At 46.1% G+C, this 21,008-nt stretch overlaps 1 protein-coding gene across 4 annotated transcripts in view; it reads right to left on the reverse strand.

Annotated features, from left to right (window-relative positions):
* Positions 1-2,567: 2,567 nt before the first annotated feature.
* The window catches only part of ARIH2 (ariadne RBR E3 ubiquitin protein ligase 2), a 36,825-nt gene continuing 18,384 nt past the window's right edge, over positions 2,568-21,008 (reverse strand). For 3 of the 4 annotated variants that reach the window (XM_082487642.1, XM_082487644.1, XM_082487643.1), the window contains 13 exons: positions 19,953-20,020; positions 18,152-18,215; positions 15,112-15,259; positions 12,539-12,660; positions 11,516-11,625; positions 10,360-10,477; positions 8,863-8,913; positions 8,741-8,762; positions 7,059-7,210; positions 5,834-5,977; positions 5,420-5,488; positions 4,396-4,479; positions 2,568-3,938 (listed from right to left, as the gene is read on the reverse strand). In XM_082487642.1, coding sequence (XP_082343768.1) covers positions 3,867-3,938; positions 4,396-4,479; positions 5,420-5,488; positions 5,834-5,977; positions 7,059-7,210; positions 8,741-8,762; positions 8,863-8,913; positions 10,360-10,477; positions 11,516-11,625; positions 12,539-12,660; positions 15,112-15,259; positions 18,152-18,215; positions 19,953-20,020 — 1,224 coding nt within the window. In that variant the 3' untranslated portion in view covers positions 2,568-3,866. The remainder of the gene's footprint in view (positions 3,939-4,395; positions 4,480-5,419; positions 5,489-5,833; positions 5,978-7,058; positions 7,211-8,740; positions 8,763-8,862; positions 8,914-10,359; positions 10,478-11,515; positions 11,626-12,538; positions 12,661-15,111; positions 15,260-18,151; positions 18,216-19,952; positions 20,021-21,008) is intronic. The other variant, XM_082487645.1, reaches the window with a different exon arrangement.

Genomic DNA, 21,008 nt, shown 5'->3' on the forward strand with positions numbered 1-21,008 from the left:
CGCGCCCCCGGCCCGCCAGGCCTCGCGCGTCACCCCGGCAACGGCCCGGCGTGCTGCGTCACCGCGCCGCGGGGGGCGGGACCAGGTTCTCTGGCCCTCCCCTCCCCCGCCCTTCCCAAATTCCCCAAAAGAGCCGGGACACCTCCGAAGTTAGAAAGTCACAATTTATTTCAAAGAAACCAAGGGCACACCTCTGGCAAACCGTCTCCCGGGCGGTTCCCACCGCCCCCGCCCCTCTCCAGTGCCGGCGAAGAGAAGCGAGGGGCGGCAGGGGCTTTGTGACACCCCCTCCGGCCCTCTCGGGGGGACACCGCAGCCCCCCGAGCGAGGAAAGGAATTCCCAGAACAAGTGCCTCATTTAAAAATAAAGGGTTTTTTTTGTTTGTTTGTTTGCTTTTTTTTTTATTTTTCCTTTTCACTCGCTTAAAAAGTCTAAAATTGAGAGTGCAAGACTATAGTACAGAAACCTCCTGCCGCCCCGGTCCCTGGGCGGGCACAACGCCTTCGCCGGGGCGCAGAGCAGCAGTCATGCAGTTTACAACATCAGTAGAAAATTTTTTGTTACAGTCTGGGAAGCCCGAGGACTGTTAGAGATGAGGCAGCCAATGCACTAACAAAAGCGAAGCTGAAATTAAAAAAGAAAATAAAAGAATATTGGACGCAAGGCTGGAGAGGTGTCGGGTGGGCACAGGAACTGGAAAAAAAAAAAAAAAAGAGAGAGCAAACATTCCGCACCTGTAGCAGTGATGCACCAAAGGGCACACTGTACCTCAGCATTAGCGGCTCTTGAGCTGCGCTCTGTGCACCTATGATCATGTCGCCTTGCTGACTCAAACAGCGCCCTGTGCCTATTGGAGGGGGAAAAAACCCTGGCCTTGTCTTTTGGCATCCAGAGCTCCGGTTTCCTTCCCGGCACCTGCCTCTCCAGCAGCTCAATCACTTTACACGAAGACCCAACCGTCCCTGCGCTCTGCGGGTTTCATCCGTGAGCCTACAACATTCTGTACGACACCGATACGGAAGTCACCCTGCCCGGGCTGCAAAAGCCAGGCAGTCCTGCTGTTTTCGCAGAGTACAGAAATAGGATCGGTGTGTGCAAACCAGGACTTTCACCACCGTCAGAAAGGGTGTTTTGTTTTCTTTTAAAATAAATAGAACTGCTGACAAAGCTCTAGTTTCAGAAAATTTGAAAGAATTAGGGGGTGCACTGTGCAATACGTATTACTGTTCCTCAGCCAAGCAGCTCAGCAGTCTGGTTGGTACATTAGGCTGCAGCTCCATGGTCTAGGTTGCCTACAAACAAGGATTCATAGCAAAGCATGTTGTGGGGGCACGGGAGAGGGAGGGAAGGACAGCGAGACAAAACCCCATTCTCATCTAGCTCGAAGCCAGACAACTATGTGACAGAAGTGAGAGCTCTTCGGGATTAGGAAACTCCACATACCTGTTCTGCAGAGAGATTAGGTGTTACACTAGTTACATTTAGACAACAAGAACACCAGCTTTGATCCTAATTAGTACTTTGCACATTACGTTTTTAAAGAACAGTTTAAACATTGGTTCTACGCACTGAAAACTGCTGGGTGTTGGGCAAGCCTTCCCCCACACCATCCCTTCCCCCGGAGCCAGCATGCCCAGACTCCAACAATCACTTGGGAAGGGGAGAGGAAGGGACTGACCTCTAGAATATATCACGAGGAGGGCACAGAGGCTGCTGCTGGAGCAGAGGAGGGAATGAACTCAGGAGACAGTGGCTGGAGCAAGGATGTATCTACCCTATAGCTCCAGCCTGGAGGGGAGCCAGAACAGGACAGAGCAGGAACAGGAGGAGCCATGGTTACGGAGCAGCAAGCAGCAATGCTCCCAAAAAAACAGGGGCTCCCTGCCCCTGCCCCACTCCCTGGCTCCAGCCACCTCTCTGCAACCCTCCTCTACCCTCACACGCTTCTGTTGTAACCTCCACTCCACTGCCAGCAGTTCCCCAGCAGTGTGTTCCCCCGTTCCCTGTGGGTACATCCCACACCAGGGAAGGGAGAGAGGGAGAAAAGGCCTCTCAGTTTGAAAATTTCTTCTGTGTACAACAAGCACGGCCACAGGATTAGCTCATATGACAGCTACTCCTCTTTAAAACTGATTCATCGCGTTAAAATCCATCTGCCCAATTATATGTGCTGTAAATACTTGGCTCACGAGCATCAGGTACATGAAAAAGGCTCCAACAGCAGTTAGCTTATTCTGACATGCAGGAATTTAGCACTTCCCCCCCCCCTCCCCCCCCCCTTCCAGTTTAGCCTTTGTCAAGTGACATTATACTGGAGCAATAGAGTATACAGGGATGCATCAAAGGCAACACTTCCACATACAGCATGGAAGAGAATCCCATGAATTCCCTGCAGAGGTTCCTCAAATCAGAGACTCCCGATCCACCTTACTGGCTGCAAACGCGTTCCTGGTGCAGGTGACGTACATGCCTGTGAAATCTTAACATGTGGCCTGCTTCCTGTAGCACACAGGCAAGCATCACCATTTAAGTAACCTTTTTCGTGTTAACCCCTACTAAGATGAACTAGGTTTTCATATTTTTATTTTAGTGTATGTTTTACATTAGAAAAAAGAATGTTAATAAAAAAGCTCCACATGCTCCTAACAATCAATTTTCTGATAAGTCCCCACCAGTATCAATACTAATATACAAATAAATTAATTTTGCTAGTTAATTTTCTGCCTGGTTTGGTGCAGGCTCTGCATAAGCAGCGCACCTGTATTCAAGTGCCCGTCCACATTGCCAACATGTGCCAGGGAGTGTGTTGTACACGATCTTTCTTCCTCACAACGTAGTGGTGTTTAGTCTCACCTTGATGAATGGGATCAAATTTTCTCAGCCATGTTACCCAGCAGGCACAAATAATCTTTACCAGGCTGCATGGCACTGTTATAACATGGATTGTTTCACTCTGCAAAAGCCTCAAGCCTTGATTAACAACTGTATGCTACTATTCCCTCATCACTCACTTTGGCAATACAACACCCTCCCCACAAAAACAAGTAAAGCAAAAATCTACATGGAAGACCTAAAATTCATCAAATGCAGAATCTGACCTGACTCAAGGCATATCCCCCAGTATTAACTGGGTCTCTCCCCTACAATTCCTCTGTTTGCTTTTGTTTGTGTAGCAGGATTTTGCACAGCTGATTTACTAGAAAAGAGATATCACATGTAATCATACCAAATCACGGCCACTGCTGGTCCTGTCGGGTCAGACACAGCAGCAGCCACTGTTAACACCAGCCACTCTCCTCCTGCAATGCCAATGCTACAATGCCCTGGTTAAAGGAGCATCGGGAAATCTAGCCGAGATATTTTGTAACCTCCTTCAGTGCCTAGGAGGTTTTTTGGGTCAGAGGAAGGGAGAGGGAGAGGGGGAAAAGCCCATTAAATTTACAAGCAGATTAAGGAAAAACACTCCACTGCCAATTTATTTTTAAAAAGGGTTGTGTGTTATTCTAAGGTTTGTCTGTATAATTGTACAACCGTTGAAAATTACATAAATTGTAATGATCTAATACTATTAACAGCCATTCAGAGAAAAACTCCCTCCCCTTCTGAAACCATCAAGGGCAGGAGGGAAATGTCCCACGAAATATGCCAATCTGAACTCTGGCATCTAGCCTGGCAGAAACAGAAACAGAAAGATAAGAGAACAAACTGGACTAAGATGTGGTGTTTGCATGTGTCTGACTTGCAAGGGGAGGGGTGGCTTTGTCCTTGGCCATGTTCTCCCAGAGGCAGTGCCTGCTTATCCCAGTGAAGCTGCCATCACTTCACTTGCTGCTCTCACCCCTGCACTTTGTCACTTCCTCCTCTCTTATGTGTCATGGAAGTCTTTCAGCAGGGTCCTCCGTCTCTGCTCTGCTATGTGCATCTGATTCTCTAAGTCCTGGTAAAACAGAAGGTGGAAACTGTTAGCATGAGCTCCCCAGAGAAGAGCTCATTTTCTTTAGGGAGAGACTAAGCTCCAGTCTGAGAAGCAGCAACTTCACATGCACTCTGGATCACAAGACTGCAGATCCTTTTCCTTTTGACATGGGTTCTCTCTGCAGCTATCTGGCTCCTGCTCTGTCTAAAAAGCTATACACTTAAGGAATCTGCTCTTCACCAGAGGGCTACACGCAGCTTCCTCCAGAGCTCTGTTGGTCCTGTTCAGTTTGCAGGACTCATTGCAGCCCCCCCTCCTCTCCCATAAGGCAGTGAGCACTCCAACATCCATGGGCTAAAGGTGAGATTCTGGATCTAGCTTCTCAGCACCCTCACTTGACTGCCTTAGTGCTCCTGCAGAAGCGTTAAGCCCAACAAACAAAATCTGGCCAGCAAGCTCAAGCAAGCAGAACACTCACCCCTCTGTCATAGCTGTCTGCTCGCTCCACCTTCCACGAGAGATTTTCAATTTCAGCTTCCAGCTGGGCCTGCTGGTACTCAAACTGCAAAGAGCAAAGTTTGAGACAGCAACAAGAAACTTGTTTAGCGGAGCAGTTTCATACCACACACTACACTTGAGGAGCAGACAAATGTGTTCTGCTGACAGCTGTGCTGTCAGAGCAGGTTTGTGCCCCCTCCTTCAGCTACACAGCGTCACCCCTTCCAGGAGTTTCTTGTGTAAGTACACACTCCCCAACCTGCATCGCTCAAAATTAACCCGGTCAGCCTAAAAACACTGCAAGTGACAAATATCTCCTAACTCAGCTCATTTTGCCATAAACAGGTCAGGAAATGCTCTCGTAAGCAGATCTGCAAGCAAAGCAGAGGGATCATTAACCACTGCTGGGAGCAGTAACTTGTTCCACTGGCACAGTCGAACCCAGAAGAGAACATCTGTCCACAACCTCAGAGAACACATATGATGCTATGGGAAGAGATTGGATAACAGGTTTTGCTGGACAACTGAGTCAAAGAAACAACCTCTTCAGTTAATCCAGGGCTATTTTTGGACATGTTCAGCCCATGGGATGCTCCAAGCCAGCAAGGAACTTACAGCAGGAATATAAAGCAAAGCTACACCCTGATTCAGGGCTGGAAAAGTTATCCTCCAGCAGCTCTTCATGTGAAATATGGCCCACAGCACTGTGATAAGTCTTACCAAGGAACAAACGCACACTTCCAGCCTCAAAACATTCTGGATAAATTGCTTGTTAGTGAAAGTGCACTGCTGCCCTGGGAAAATAACGTAATGTATCAGAGGACTGAGCTGCCGCACAACTCGAAGTGAAGAGGAAAGGTGCAAACCCACCTATTATTTGTCCTGTCCTTACCTCAAATTCAGGACTAATATTTCAGACACTGCCAAGCTCTGGAATTCAGCCCAGCACACTGCCAGCTACACCCCAAAAAGCTATCAGCAAAAAAAGAGCAAAAACATCTTACCAGTTTCTTTCTGGGACCGGACTCCATGTAGTAGGCATAAGGATATGTGTACTGCAGGGTGTAACGACACTGTTGGGGAGTGGGAGGAAGACAGAGAAAAGAAGGACAAGAGTCAGCAGAAGTCAGCAGAGTCACATCTGTGTGACCACTACAGGCTAAGCAGCTACCTTCTGACAAGGACGGCCAGACACTTCATGGTGGAATTTCCTACACCTTCCTTGGAAGAACTTGTGCAGTTCAAGTATAACTTAACAGAGGTCACTTCCAGATGATTTTTGGCTAGTTCACGTCCTAGACGAGAGGTACCATCCCACATACTCACAACCCTTAAAAACCCTTCCTCACTTGGTGTTGTCAATTTAGCATTCTGGTGTGCATTCTGTTCTCCGTGCCAAACAAGCCACAACTACCCACCTTTGCAAGTAGTTTTGCAGCATTTTGTAGGTATTGCCAGTCTATCCATGTTCCCAAGTTGTTCATAACTCTTTCTTGGATTTTTTCCTGGATTCGTTGGTACGTCTGTGCCTCCAGCTGTAAGCTTTTATTGTGATTCTCCCACTGCAAGGGGTGGGGGTGGGGAAATGGGGAAAGAAAAAATGTCATGAGACCAGAATCCTGCTGCTGTAAAAGCACAAGCTCTAGCAAGCAGAAATTGAAGTGGGGCAGGAGTCCAGCAAGGCAAGACATGCTGTGGGAAAGAACAGCAATGCAGCACCTCCAGTAGCAAGTGGCGGAGGCTGTATACAACAGACTGACAGCAGCAATAAGCAGGGAGCAAACCCAGCTCTTCCGAGTGGGAATGCCCCGTGGTTCAACAATGACCTTGTGTCTAATAAGAAATGGAAAGTAACGGTGATTCCTCTACTTAAAGGATTTCTATAGAAAGGTCAAGAGTTTAAATTAACAATTTTACATGGGCTCAGTGAACTCCAACATCCATGTGCACATCGTAAACATGGCCATTTCCCAGAGCCTGTCGGTCCGGAGAGCCAGGAATGAACACATTTATTTTACCACAGGACTTGGCTCAGGGTGTGAAGAATAAACTCATTTTAATGGGGAAACAAGTGAAATACCTCAGCATCGAACCTCTACCATGTTCTCTTCTAGAAACGCTGGTCTAGGACTGTACTGTATGGCCAGGTGCATCAAGCCTGCTGTGTGGACAGAGGTGTTCTGACCGCAACTTTTAAAAATGTGAGTACACGAAAACTTAGGGAAACTTTGGCACAGTCAATGGAGTATTGAACATGGCAGAGTTTATTTACTCTTTGTCTCTATAAAGACATGCTGCAAGGAACTGAAGTTCCCTGATCCTGGAAGGAAATGATTGGAGCAATATCTATGTAGTGCAGCAGCACTCAGCCTACGGGAAAACAGTACAGTGGCACACAAGTAATACTGATTTTCTCTAGCACGAGGAAATACAGCAGCGACTATGATTTGCTTTGGGTAGGACATTATTGGTTTGGATGGGACTCTCGGGGCAGGATTTTGAGTAAAAAACAACAGGGCCTGAAAATTCTGCACAGATTCTCTTTGGGCAGTTTCTTGCATGGAGATTGCTGGCAGTGACCTTTGCACCAGGCAGGGAGCATTAAAAGGCTACAGCAGCTCTGGCCAAGGAGATGTCTCCTACCCTCTCAAAATAGAACAAGTACTTCTTAAGGGCCTCCCTGGCCTGTGCTTGCTGACTCTGGTTTACAATATCAGGATTCTCTTTGTACCGACTGCATTCGTAGTACTCGCTGCCATGAGTCTTCCAGTCTCCCAGACACATCCAGCAGAAATCTGCAGAAAACAGTGAAAAACCCACTGTGAAGTACAGAAAAAAACTTCCGAGAAAGAAAAGCTTCAGGAGACACAGCCCATCTGTTTTCACATACTTCTGCTAAGCCAAGAAACACGTAGATTTGGTATCATCTTGCATAATGGAACACAATAGTGAGCCAAAAATACCAGCCTGTCTTGAGGATTTTAATTGTACAGCCTCCTGTGCAACTATGGAAAGTGAAATCCTGAAGCGCTGCATCCTGTACACCAAGAGCAATGGCAGAACTGTACGTGTGCTCTGCACAGGCTGCCACTCTAGACTGAAGGAGAGACAGTCTGCAGCCTTATTTGTGAGTTGCATCCTCCACACCACTGGCATACTGCCCCATGTGGACCTCCAGCTGAATAAAATATGAACAATCAAATCCAAAAGTGAACTAACTCATGCAAAAGAAAGTCTGCCCCCAGTTCTCCTGAGGAGGGAACTACCCAGCTAACTTCAGATATCAGTGGTTTATAACACTTCAAGTTAGGAGCCACTGAATTGGGAATAAAGTGGAGGAAAGAGAGCAACAGCAAAACCCGCGTGACAGTTTCCTGATTTCAGAGTGAGGCTGTGAGTGTTCTGCTGAGAAGGAAAAAAGACTGAGATTAAGTTGCTACAATAGGAATCACTTCTGTGCTACCTGTAATAAGAGACTGAAATTTGTATTTCCAGAATTCACCATCCTTCTCATGTGCTAGACACCATGGTACCTTAGCACTCGCCTGCTCACCCTTGTCACAGAGCTCCATCAAATCACATCCAGTGCTGCTGAGGACCCCAAAAGCAAAGGAAATGAGAGAGGACAGTAATCTTTAATCATCTCCCAAATAAGGTTCTGATGTTATAATATTTCCTGGTGGCACACTTAGAAGGCTGGATACAAACTGTCTCACTCTAAGGCAACAGAAATTAATTCTGCCATGAAAAGACAAGTGCAAGAACAGGCTGTCATTTTGTAGGACCACACAATGGGCCAAAGACACTCAGGCTGCTAATTGCACAGGGGTCGACTGAGAAGTCCAACAGATAACGTTACGCAGAACAATTCACAGCTCCTGCAGTTTCATCTGGGTTGAAGCTCATTATTTCCATCACTAAGCAGAAGGACTTGAGCTGATCTGAGTAAATGGCTCAGTTCTGACAGTATTTGCAGCTGATGACAAATACGATTACATGGAAAACATTTAATACTCTCCTCTGAGATAGATTCTACTGTTAATACTAGGACAGAGATGGAGATTTCTCTATACAATGGACATGCCAGGGAGATGGAGCCAAACCAGCACTGAATCAGAATGCAGCTGAGGTCACAGCCAGTGAAAAAAAAAGTAAATATAAAGTTATCACACACAAGTCTGTAATTAATATCCTGTTCACCTTTTACCAGTGGGAAAATATTTCAGTCAATATACACAATTTGTCTTCATATCACAAAAAAAAGGAGAAGTGAACATCATCACTAACAAACATTGCAGAGAAACCTGTTCCCAAATCCTACTTACCATGCTTGCATTTGGAGCATTGCTGAAAAAGAAGAGACAGGAGACACTGGTTAGTGGAAAGTGGGGGAAAAAAAATTCCGCTTATAATAAGGAAGGTCTGACGTGTTCAGGGAACTGCTCACCATGTGATTGCAGCCTCCGTTCTTTTCAATACAGATATTGCACTTGGGACACTGGGGAAACAGAAGCATTTGTTAGATCCAACTCTCTCTAGCAGCCTTCTGGAGAATGACAACACTTGAATGATTATTCTTCTCCTATTTTTTTTTTTTAATAAGCATACGCGTATATGAGAAATTAACATATATATATATACACTGCCTCCCACCAAATCCTGACAGCTTCTTGTAAAAAGGAGGCAGAAAGGCAAAGCCAGGGAAGTTACACTGCAGCACTGGACCACTTGCTCAAGAAAAGTTTGCTGTTGTTACTCCTTGTAAAACTAAAGGTCTCACTGAGTTACCATTTAGCAGTTGCTCAGGCACAAGGACATAATTAGTTCACGTATGACAGTAACTTCCACAGCTACTTAGACTACAAGATAATCAGCACTATATCCTGCTTTCAGCAGCCACTAACAGATGACAACTTAGCTAGCTGCAGAGAAATGGCTGACCACAGTGAGAGCCGCACACTTCTTTGCTCCATCACCCTGGAGTGTCAAGTTCAGTTACATTTTTTGGGTTGCATAGGTACAAAGAAGAAATTGAGTTTTGCTGCTTTTTCTAAATTTTAATGGCAGGCAAAATGTATGCCAGGACAACACTGAATATAACAGAACCTTACTTCTACAAAAGAGCATAGCAGAAACAATGCCATCACATGTTGACACCTTCTCCAGAGAAAGAAGGGAATGTAATATCTCTAGTCTATCTAACCACCCACTTTCCTAACACAACTGAACCTTGGGCTAATTAGCACTGTCACAATTGTCATTGGCTATGGTAGAACAAATGCCAGCTAAGAACTGTTTTGAAGTCAGGCTGCAAAATCCGCAAAAGATGTCAAAAGTTCCAAGCTGCAGACAGCTGATCTAGAGGATAAAGGTAGTGTATCTATAGCTTTTAAAGATAATTCTATGCGAAGACTAGAGTGCACAACATGTAATACTATTTCTTTTCTTGGGTCTAAATCTATTACAAGTACTTCAAGGTCTCATTTATAGACTTCATTTACCCCATTTTGTCATCCTTGCCAAATTAAGACTTTATCTCCCTCCTCTTCCAGTTCACAGTTGTTCAGGTTTAAACCCCACTAGTGCCTTATTTGGATCTGACTCCACACTTACTACACTCTCTCCTTCCATTTTGAATACACCTTCACCGATCGTTTCTAAGTAACCACAATTCTTTTGCTCGTGGGAGGAGAGCACACCTGGCTGCCAAAGACATCAGGTCTGGAATAAGGACCACCAGGTCCTTGCCTCAGGAGGGCAGCTGGACTTCCCACACAAAGTGTTCCCAAGACATTCAGTTGTGTTATATCACAGTCCCGAGGGAGCTGTGAGAATCTGCAGTCTGTGAAAAAGCAGCACACAATGCTATGTATTTACAGAACTGTATCTTGCTTCCCAGGCAGGACTAGAGGACAAGAAAAAACATGCAGGTGCTTGTCCTTACATCTTTAGTGTGAGCACTGATGTAGTTGGCTGTTTCGGAGTCATCTGCACACTTGGTGAGCCATTTCCGAATGGTGGCACAGTCTGTGGGTGCATGGTACATCTGCCGACACTTAAAGCTTAACAGGGGGGAGGGGGGAAAAAGAAGACATAGCTATTTCCAAGGAAATGACTCAAGAATTGAGGTTTTCCTGATGACCAAAATCTGGGAGGCCAAGCAAGCATAAGGGACACAAATGCATTTGGGTATTACTACAGTGCAAAGACCAAGGCTGAACTTCAATAAACCCCCACCCTCTTGTGCAGAAACCAGTGTCAGGATGAGAGTGAACTGAGGCTTTCACTGACAAACCACGTGCCTGAGGGCTGACGCATCCCTCCCTAGAGTCTACTTATGTCTGCTCTAACATGACTGCAGAGGCCTGGGGTGTACGAGTGGCTTTACAAGTAGTCTGACTCCAGCGGTAGATACCAGGCACCTGCATTAGCATGACCTTAACAGCCCCAGGTGAGGAAGCCCTATTTGCATGGAGATACCAGTAAGCTGGGTCTCTAAACCAGTTGTATTGTGCTCCACAGACATTCTCGACGGCAGTGATTCTGGAGACCCAGGAGCAGAAGACACTTCAGCAGCCCTGCAAGCTATCTTTTTCTCTGGTCCCATACACACGTGAAGTCAGACAAGGAACATGAGCTTTCCTATTCAGCAGAAAGTTATTCTCACACGAGCCTCAAAACACAACACCCTCTGGGAGTCAAATACTTGTAATAAACTTAAAAACTTAATACCAGCAGATGGCAGAGAGGCCTCCACATCCATTACCAGGATCTCTACCAGTCACTAGGTCTGTACCAAAGTTTGCAACCTAGCCAAAATATGAGAACTGAAGATTTGTAATCCCTTCTTTACTTAAGCTCTGCATTCTCTGGTTGTCAGAACATTCAACTCCCAAGGAGTGTAGAGAGTGACGGGAGGGCTGACCACCTGCAGAAGTCAGACCCCAAGTGTCCAATTACTCACACTAACTCAAGTTACAAACAACTCTATCAAAGCATTTGAGATGCTTCTACACACTGAACTCGCTGGCAAGCAAATGGAGTGGCCCTGAGGACAGCATACACTTTCCCCATGATCTTTAACCTTCTCTGTTTCTTACCAGAAGACCTCATTGCAACGATTGCACTGCACTCGACGGGCTTTTGGCTCCTGTACCTGTATGACCATAGGGCAATCTGCACCAGGACACAGCTGCAGCTGATAATGGCTCTGTGAACATACCAAGGTGGTAAGATCAGCAGTGGGTGCAGAAGAGCATTATCTTTATCCGCTCAAGTATAACCGCTCCTATCCTCAAAAATACATAAGTCAGTATTTCTTTTTGAAAAAGACAGTGAAAATTGTCACCAGATCTTAGCCAACAGAGCAGGCAAACCTCTTCCACGTTAGGAAAGGGAGTATTAGTTACTTACAGCTTCTCTAGGACATGGAATTCAAACGGAGGGTTACAGACAAAGTAAACACAGCAATACAGCCATAAGACCCCAACAAGACAGTTTTACTCCATTTGAGCTCTTTCCCCATACTCTCCTTATGTCCCAGAACGTACTCAGCTGCTCTCCTGTGGTGGCTGTTCCCTCCCAAAGGGTGTCTTATTGAAGAGAGGCTACACCACTCTTTTGTACTGCTTCGCTGCTTCTTGAGCGTTCCCAGCGTGTTTGCAGGTACCAGAATACTTCCTGCACATTTAACCCTTACGATTTCTGCTTAAATTTCCAAAAACCTCATATAAAATGTTATTAAGCAAGCCAACTGAGTTAGAATACACTGAGTGACTTATTTTTCAGAACCTAAAATATCTATGCAAGAGCAAAAAGGACTTTAAAACTCAGACTGAAATTTGAAGTTTTCAGCTGCAACACTGAGAATTCTCCTTCAGGAAAAGAGCCAAGCACCAGCCAAGGAGTTACTGGTTGACCTTACAGCAGAATTTACTTTGGCAACCTGCTAGAGCGTTTTGTCAGTGAGGCTGTCCTACAGGAACAGCCACATGATGTTTATCAGGGACAATTTTGCTGCAGTTACTGCATTTCTAATCAAAGATGCAAGACACTTCAAACAAAATTTCTGCAAGACATTGGTGAATTGACCCAGAGTATTTTAAAACTGAAAAAACCAATACCTCCACATAGTCCCTGAAGAGGTAGCGCCTGTATTTGTCTTTCAGCTCTTCACTAGGCAGCAATGGAAACACAAAGTCTTCCGGTGTTCGAAGTAGGCAGTCCTGAGCCATGCAGGAGACCCCTGAAAAGAAAAAGCAACATTTTAGCATAGTGCAACTTATCCTAAGGAGTAAATGCACAGAGAGCATTCAACACAGTTTCCTAGGTGCCATCTGTTGTTGTGGCAAGAGGGACACAACTGTGAAACAGATCTATCAGGGCTGCTGAAAGGTTGAAGCCCAACTGTCTTCACCAAAAGATGACAGGGCACATGTGTATCCAGGACCCGTAAGTGCCTCAACCAGTATTAACAAGGTCAGATACTTAAAGTAGAAAATTGCATGTTATTGCCACACCAGCATGAAGGACAGGCTGGGAAAAGCCCAGAGGAACTCTGGCAACTACTGGCTTCTATCCAACACAAAGGGAACAGAAGTTTGCATCCACAAGCACTCCAGGGGCAGTGCAACAATACATCATGAGAGATGCAAACTCAAAATGCAGCAGATTTGCAGCTTCTAAATTGTTACCATCATGCTACTGAGATCACTCAATACTCAATGGTACTCAATGACTTTTCTGAGGTACTCAATGACTTTTTTGCCTCAGTCTTCACTGGCAAGGACTGCAGCCACACTGCCCGTGATGCAGAATGCAAAGGCGAGGATTGGGAAAATGAAGAACCGCCCACTGTAGGTGAAGATCAAGTGTGAGACCACCTGAGGAATCTGAAGGTGCACAAGTCCATGGGACCTGATGAGATACATCTGCGGGTCCTGAGGGAACTGGCAGATAAGGTCACTAAGCCACTAGCCATCATATTTGAGAAATCATGGCAGTCTGGGGAGGTTCCTGCCATCTGGAAAAGGGGAAACATAACCCTGATTTTCAAAAAGGGAAACAAGGAAGACCCAGGGAACTACAGGCCAGTCAGTCTCACCTCTGTGCCTGGCAAGATCATGGAGCAGATCCTCCTGGAAACTCTGCTGAGGCACACAGAAAACAAGGAGGTGATTGGTGACAGTCAGCATGGCTTCACCAAGGGCAGGTCATGCCTGACAAACTTGGTGGCCTTCTACGAAGGGGTTACAGCAGCAGTGGACAAGGGAAGAGCAACCGATGTCATCTACCTGGACTTGTACAAAGTGTTTGACACTGTTCCACACGATATCCTGGTCTCTAAATTGGAGAGACATGGATCCGACAAACTACTTGGTGTATAAAGAACTGGCTGGACAGTCACACTCAGAGTTGCGGTCAACGGCTCGATGTTCAAGTGGAGAGCAGTGACGAGTGGCGTTCCTCAGGGGTCAGAACTGGGACCTGTACTGTTCAACATCTTTGTCGGTGACATGGACAGTGGGGTCAAGTGCACCCTCAGCAAGTCTGCTGATGATACCAAGCTGTTTGGCGAGGTAGACACGCTGGAGGGGAGGGATGCCATCCAGAGGGACCTGGACAGGCTGGAGAGGTGCGCCCAAGCCAACCTCATGCAGTTCAACAAGGCCAAGTGCGAGGTCCTACATCTGGGTCGGGGCAATCCCAAGCACAAATCCAGGCTGGGCGGGGAATGGCTGGAGAGCAGCCCTGAGGAGAAGGACCCGGGTGTGCTGACTGACGAGAAGCTCAACATGAGCCAGCAATGTGCGATCGCAGCCCAGAAGGCCAACTGTATCCTGGGCTGCATCAGAAGTGTGGCCAGCAGGTCAAAGGAGGGGATTCTGCCCCTCTACTCCTCTCTCGTGAGACCCCACCTGCAGTACTGCATCCAGCTCTGGAGTCCCCAACATAAGAAGGACATGGACCTGCTGGAGTGTGTCCAGAGGAGAGCCACGAGGATGATGCGAGGGCTGGAGCAGCTCTCCTATGAGGAGAGGCTGAGAGAGTTGGGGCTGTTCAGCCTGGAGAAGAGAAGGCTCCGGAGAGACCTTATTGTGGCCTTCTAGTACCTAAAGGGGGCCTACAGGAGAGCTGGGGAAGGACTTCTTACTAGGGCATGTAGTGATAGGATGAGGGGGAATGGCTTTAAACTGGAAGAGGGCAGGTTCAGATTGAACATTAGGAAGAAGTTTTTCACTCTGAGGGTGGTGCGGCACTGGGACAGGTTGCCCAGAGAGGCTGTTGAGGCCCCATCCCTGGAGGTGTTCAAGGCCAGGCTGGACGTGGCCTTGGGCAACCTGGTCTAATGGGAGGTGTGCCTGCCTATGGCAGGGGGGTTGGAACTTAATGATCTTCAAGGTCCCTTCCAACCTAAACCATTCTGTGATTCTAGGATTACAGGGGGAGAAAAGCAGCAAATGGACCTATGGACTTGTAAGTTTTGTTAGGCAGGAGTAGCACTCTCCTGGTGGTATGCCAACACTAACCAGGGATTCAGGTAACACCACTAGTTCAAGTTAAGTTTGTCACAAATACTCATTCCATGCTCCATTTTCTCATTACTGAGACGTTTTAGACCAATTCAGCCAGTCATTATCAGAATGGCCAACATAGCACAAATACAGACCCAGTACCATATCCGCCTTGAACTCACCGACTCCAACACCATCCTTGACGAGCACTGTACAATGCTGCTCCCAACAACTGCGACAGAACTGGTGCTGACAAGCCAGCGAGAGCAAGTTCTCCTTCCGGACAAACTGCATGCACACTGCGCAGTGATGGGAGGAATGTACCATCGCCTGGGAGAGAGAAAAATCAGCATTACAGTGAAAGCATCCCAGCGCTCCCAGAGTATTCTCACCTCCTCCACAAGCACCTGCATCATTGTGACAATGGTCTCAGGTGAGCTACAGGCCAGAACAGGTTCATAAGCAGCTGGTGTGTTGGGGTGCTGCACTGCCCCGACACTCAGTCCTTCACAAGAACCTCTTTAATCTCACGGAGCACAAGATTGACAGTCACTGAACAGCTCCTGACTCTAATCTAGTGCTACCCAGAACTCACCTTTACTTTTCTGGTTCTTACTCTCACCTTGTTTGAAAAATGAGGAAATACATCATTGTGTTAGTCCTTCCCCGAATTTACTGATATTCTTTGTTAGCTGGGTCAGACTCTATCACTGTTCCACAAGACCTGAAGAGCAGCTATGGCTGGAAGCAGGCTTAGCAGTGCCCTTTTACTGGACAATAATTTTGGGTAAGAGGAAAGGCAACTGAAGGTGCAGTGGGTAGAGTGTTTACGCAGAGTAAAGGGAGTTCACAGACCATCATCTCACATCTCTTATCTTCTGCCTATGCTACATTTGGCAAAGCAGGCATCATCCCTTCAGCTAAAAAGGATTAGAGGGTTTGTTTTAAGTCAGGCTTAATTCTGCTGTTGCTTCACCAAACCACTGGGAAGCAGCCTGGATTCCCCCTTGGGTAGCACAGAACTAATCCCCAGATAACAGATCTAGCCTCCAACACTTCTCAGCTCACCCTTGGGACCTGAAGAACTAGGTCTCGCACAGCATCATCAAAAACAAGGCTCTACAAAGCTGTTAGCAGGAGTTTATGTTCCTATTTCTCCTTTCACAGAGAAGTCATATAATCACTTTTCATCTACTTAAATCTTTGCTACTCTTTGAGAAGCTTGTGCGAGACAGCTGTTGGTTTCCATGCCCAGCTCTGCATGCCAGAGACACAGAGCAGCAGCAGCATGATACGCAGCCACATGACCAACAGAGCTTGCTTTATTGAATGACCACATGAAAAAGGACATAATGCAACTTTGTTCTAAGTGGCCTGACTTATGGTCCAGAACAAGATTCACCGAGTGTGCCAGTGTTGAATGCCTACAGCAATTGCTCAACTCAAACAGCACGTGCATTGCCTCAAACCTTCACAAACTGTCCCTCTGAGCTCACCACTGTAGCTTCTCCCTATAGGGTCAGTTGCTCTACACTCAGTAGGAGCATCTGCCCTGAAAATATCATCGTTCTGCATTTGGAGTCCAAGCACAGAGCAACGTGCCCTAGCACATACAAAAAGACTGTAGTGAACTGCCTACCAAATCAAGTTTGTCAAGACCCCCTCTACTCTGCACTGGTGAGGCCACAACTGGAGTACTGCATCCAGTTTTGGGTTCCCCAGTTCAAGAGGGACAGGGAACTGCTGGAGCGAGTCCAGCAAAGGGCAACTAAGATGATGGAGGGATTGGAGCATCTCCCTTATGAGGAAAGGCCGAGAGAGCTGGGGCTCTTTAGCCTGGAGAAGAGAAGGCTGAGGGGAGACCTTATTATGGCGGACAAGTATCTAAAGGGTGGGTTGAAGGAGGATGGAGCCAGGCTCTTTTCAATGGTTCCCAGTGACAGGACGAGGGGCAATGGGCACAAGTTAGAACACAGGAAGTTCCGTTCAAATACACGGAAACACTTCCTTACGGTGAGGGTGACAGAGCACGGGCACAGGCTGCCCAGGGAGGGGGGGAGTCCCCTTCTCTGGAGATTGTCAAGACCCGCCTGGATGCAGTCCTGAGTGATGTGCTCTGGGCAATCCTGCTTTGGCAGGGGAGTGGGGCTGGGTGATCTCTAGAGGTCCCTTCCAACTCTGAAAACTCCATGATTCCATGACTTAAACTAACCTTTTAACTGTAATATATTTCTTCCCAAAATGAAACCTCCATTGCAGTGGAGAGTACTTAAGTGACAGCCGATACAAGATTCAGACAATTTTCAAAATACATGGACTAATGTGCAGGTATGTCAAATAACAAAGATTTTTTTTCTGGACTCTAGGCAGATAATTTATTTTCAGTCCATGAAGCTTACTCCTGTCAGCTGTTTTAGCATTTTCGCCCTCTGCTAGTTACAAGTCAGGTCAGATGCCAAATCAGGCTTTTAAAATCTCCCCTCCCCCCCAAACCAGAGAGTGTTTCTCAGATCTAATACTTTATCACTCAAAATCTGACACATGGAAATGTGTTCCTGGGTAACTGTGGATTGTGCCAAGACACCCACTGCGAATGAAACCTGTAAACGTGCAACAGGAAGTTTCTATTTAAAGGGAAAAAAAAAAAAAAGTATCTAAAGATCTGTGGTGTAGCCCTGGCCGCAAAACACAAGCTGTTGGTTCAAATATCACTACTGACTGTATCAGCAGCAACACCACTGGGAGATTTGGCTTAAGCATCCCTGAGCAGAGCAGTGCAGCAAACAGTCATCTCAGGAAGAAAAAAATAAAAAAAAAAAATCTCTGTTCCAGCCACAGACAAGCTCTGTTCACTCTGTGCAGTCAGGGCTTCCCTTGAGTGTCTTTTACAGAAAGCAGAATTGGAAGAGGCAGCCAAGCCCATGCATTCTGTTCCTTCCATTGTGTACCATCATTCGTGCCAAAAAGTTAGCTTAATTTTCTTGAGGCAAGTAATTCTTGAACACTACCTGCAAGACAATAGCAAAGCTGCTATTTAAATGTTAGACACCTCTTGAATGCATTCTTGTTTAAAAAGTAAACCCAGCATTGAGTTAAGGTGTTGGACCTCAGTTTGCAAAGGGTTAATACGGGACAGGCTATGCCATTAGTAATGCAATCCTCCGATGAGGTGGCTCAGAGGTGTCTGCCAAGGGAACAAACCAAAATAGTTAGCATACTTACATGTTTGGATGAGGTGGGCTGAACTCGTGCTTCTACTAGCAATTGGGCAGCATTAGACTTGTGCCTGAAAAGGCAATTGAAGAATGGTCCAATCAATTTCTGAATACATTTTGCTTTGTTAAATTGATCCTTCTCTCCTGAATAAATAATAGGCTCTGTGCAAATGGTAGGGTAGGTTTCAAAAAGGAAAGTGGAAATGTGTCCTGTGTGAGGCTCTTTCACACAGTGAGCTGAACTCTAATCAACAAAACTTTATGAGAGTTTCTTTAAAATCAGAAACCGGAGCAATACTTCTCCCAGTAATGGATTAATGTTTCCCTCATACTCCCTGATGAATATTTTTCTACAACTCTCTGCCTCCCCCTGAAAAATTACTTTTGAAGCTAAGGTTTTCTATCCATACTCCTAGAGCAGTCCTAAGGCATTGCCCATAATAACACACTCCAGCAAGGCTCCTGTCTGTCTCCTATTCCTTTGTAAAAATCAAGTTATCCTGGTTAGGTCTCACTTTGACTCCAGCCTATTATCTAGTTAAGTATTTACTCTGTGACAGATTATCACCCCTTAGGCATATTGTGCTGTCTATCAGTAGTCTTAGAACGAAACATGTTTTGCTGTTTGGGATTTCCATTGAAGAGGAATGTTTATTTCTCCGGTAAAAAAATCACCAGCGAATTCAGAAATAGCCGCACCACTGTTGTGACTCTGCTGTAAATCCTCCCTCCCCACTAGCGCTTTTAAGTCGTATTAGAGATCTTTCATTTGATAAAGTCACTTTGTACCAAGACAGAAGTTTGAGGATCAGATCAACAGGAGAACAACTTGCAAAGTCACAGCTTTAGCAGTAAACCCTTCCCCAAACTTCCTCTTGTTTAAATCTCATCAGTTGACCTGCAAGATCACCCTGAGCTGCTATACAGGAATCTCACCCTCCACATTCCCCAGAGAAAAGCTTTCAGCGTATGGATGGTCATCAACAAGCCAGTTACCAAAGATGTTGCAACAATATCCATACATGAGATGCATTTCCCATATGTTCTCTGGATGAAGTTGCTGGCTACAGGGCCAAAAATGGCATGGCAGAATGAGTCAGACTGATATGCTCTCTATTTTCAGACAATGTTCAGTTCTGAGCCAGTATTTTCTGGAGGGGCTGCCAGACAGCATTGCCTTCTGACACACTTCCCGTATAAGTTTGGGCAGAGTCTGAACCCTCCTTTTGAAATGAGCTGGAGGACTTCGTTACAGTGACTCTGACCAAACAACAAAGGGGCTGCACTTCTCAGTTCTCTCAAACCACCTTCTCCTGCTCTCCACATGCTAGTCAGCTTGGAAAAAAACACCACTTACGTTCAGAAGGAGCAAAAACCTTAACGTGAATGTACTCCTAGAGAATACATCAGCATAGGTTCAGTGCTCCTTTATGATTTATGGCTCATATGTTCAAAACAGAACATGTTATCTTCATATTTGTTAAAATAAATAAATATAGATGCAGCACTCTCAATCTGTTATCTGAAAGTTTAAGCTAAATGCATCTACAGGGTTCCCAGCATGACAATAATTCCTCAGACTGAAAGACATTTGCCACGACTACCCTCTCCCTGTTTACAAATTTCTTACAGGCAATGCAGCCCCAACAAAATGGTGTTTTTCCTCTGCTCCCTGGCATGGACTGTGCGCCCTGCTTTCAGGTTCAAAGATGCTTGTCAAAAAGACACCTATGGACCACCCTGAGCATTCTTGCAAAGCAAGGAGGAAAAGCACTGAGCACAAAAGAGGTAAGACTATTTACACTTACCTTTCCAAAATCTCTGAGATTTGCCAGTGGAAACTAACTAATACTAGCTTTGCAACAGCATGTGATACCTAGGTGGAAAACAAAAGAAAAAAAAAAAAAGTCAAGTTAGGCATATTTTGAGGCCACAACTCTGTTTAGGACTATGATCTTCTTATAAAACTAATAAGTTGTACAAACTCAGTACAATATCCCAGTGATACTCAATTCCCATTAAACTACTAGACATAATGTACATAGACAGTGCATCTGCAATATACAGGTTGGAGTGAAGCATGGATGTGCCCAAACTAACTCACATACTTGGTCACAAGAGCACAGAGAAGAAGGAATCAAGAATTCACTGGTTTAGCTTAACTGCTCATGGAAGCCCCACATCCAGTCCTCAAGCGGTCACCACTTGAGAGGCCCAGACCAGACTGGGATTAGGGTCCTCGCTAAGCATGCAAAGTAGGCACCACGGAGCAGACAGATACCACTTACTGAGCTGGAGAAGCCATAACAAGCTGCAAATGCAGCCATGCTGTGACAGCAAAGGGTAGGGGGAAAAACCAAAACATTTTCCTGAGCCTTCACTGTAGAGAAGAAAATTATATGCTGGAATAGGAAGATGGAAAGCTACTGTGACAGGGACTATTTCCATGCAGAGCTGCTTGCATTACGCGGACTCCCGGCAAGCACTAGCACAGCCCGCGCTAGCCCAGGCACCCTCTAGAATACTGCAACACAACACTTAAAGTCATGTCACAAGGGTACAAGCAAACAAGTTCTCCTTTGCTTCTGTGTATTAGCCTATTTCAGAAGAAAACAGACTGGTCTGCGAGCATAAAAAGGCTCATACCCACCAAGACCACAGGCGTACACTGAGCCGCTGGACCTTCAACCTGCCTCTTGACCCCTTCATGCCTTTATCAGGCCCATGGAGTTCAAACGAAGCAGGTCTCCTGCAAACTAGACACCTCTTCCAGGGGGATTCAGAAGGCTCATGGCCTCTGCCTCCTCACTCCTCTCTGTGCTAGGAAGCACCTGGGCAAGCCCAGCGGTCTGCACATTCTGCAT

This window comes from Vanellus vanellus, assembly GCF_965231255.1.
Source record: "Vanellus vanellus genome assembly, chromosome: 9".
Classification (NCBI taxonomy): domain Eukaryota; kingdom Metazoa; phylum Chordata; class Aves; order Charadriiformes; family Charadriidae; genus Vanellus; species Vanellus vanellus.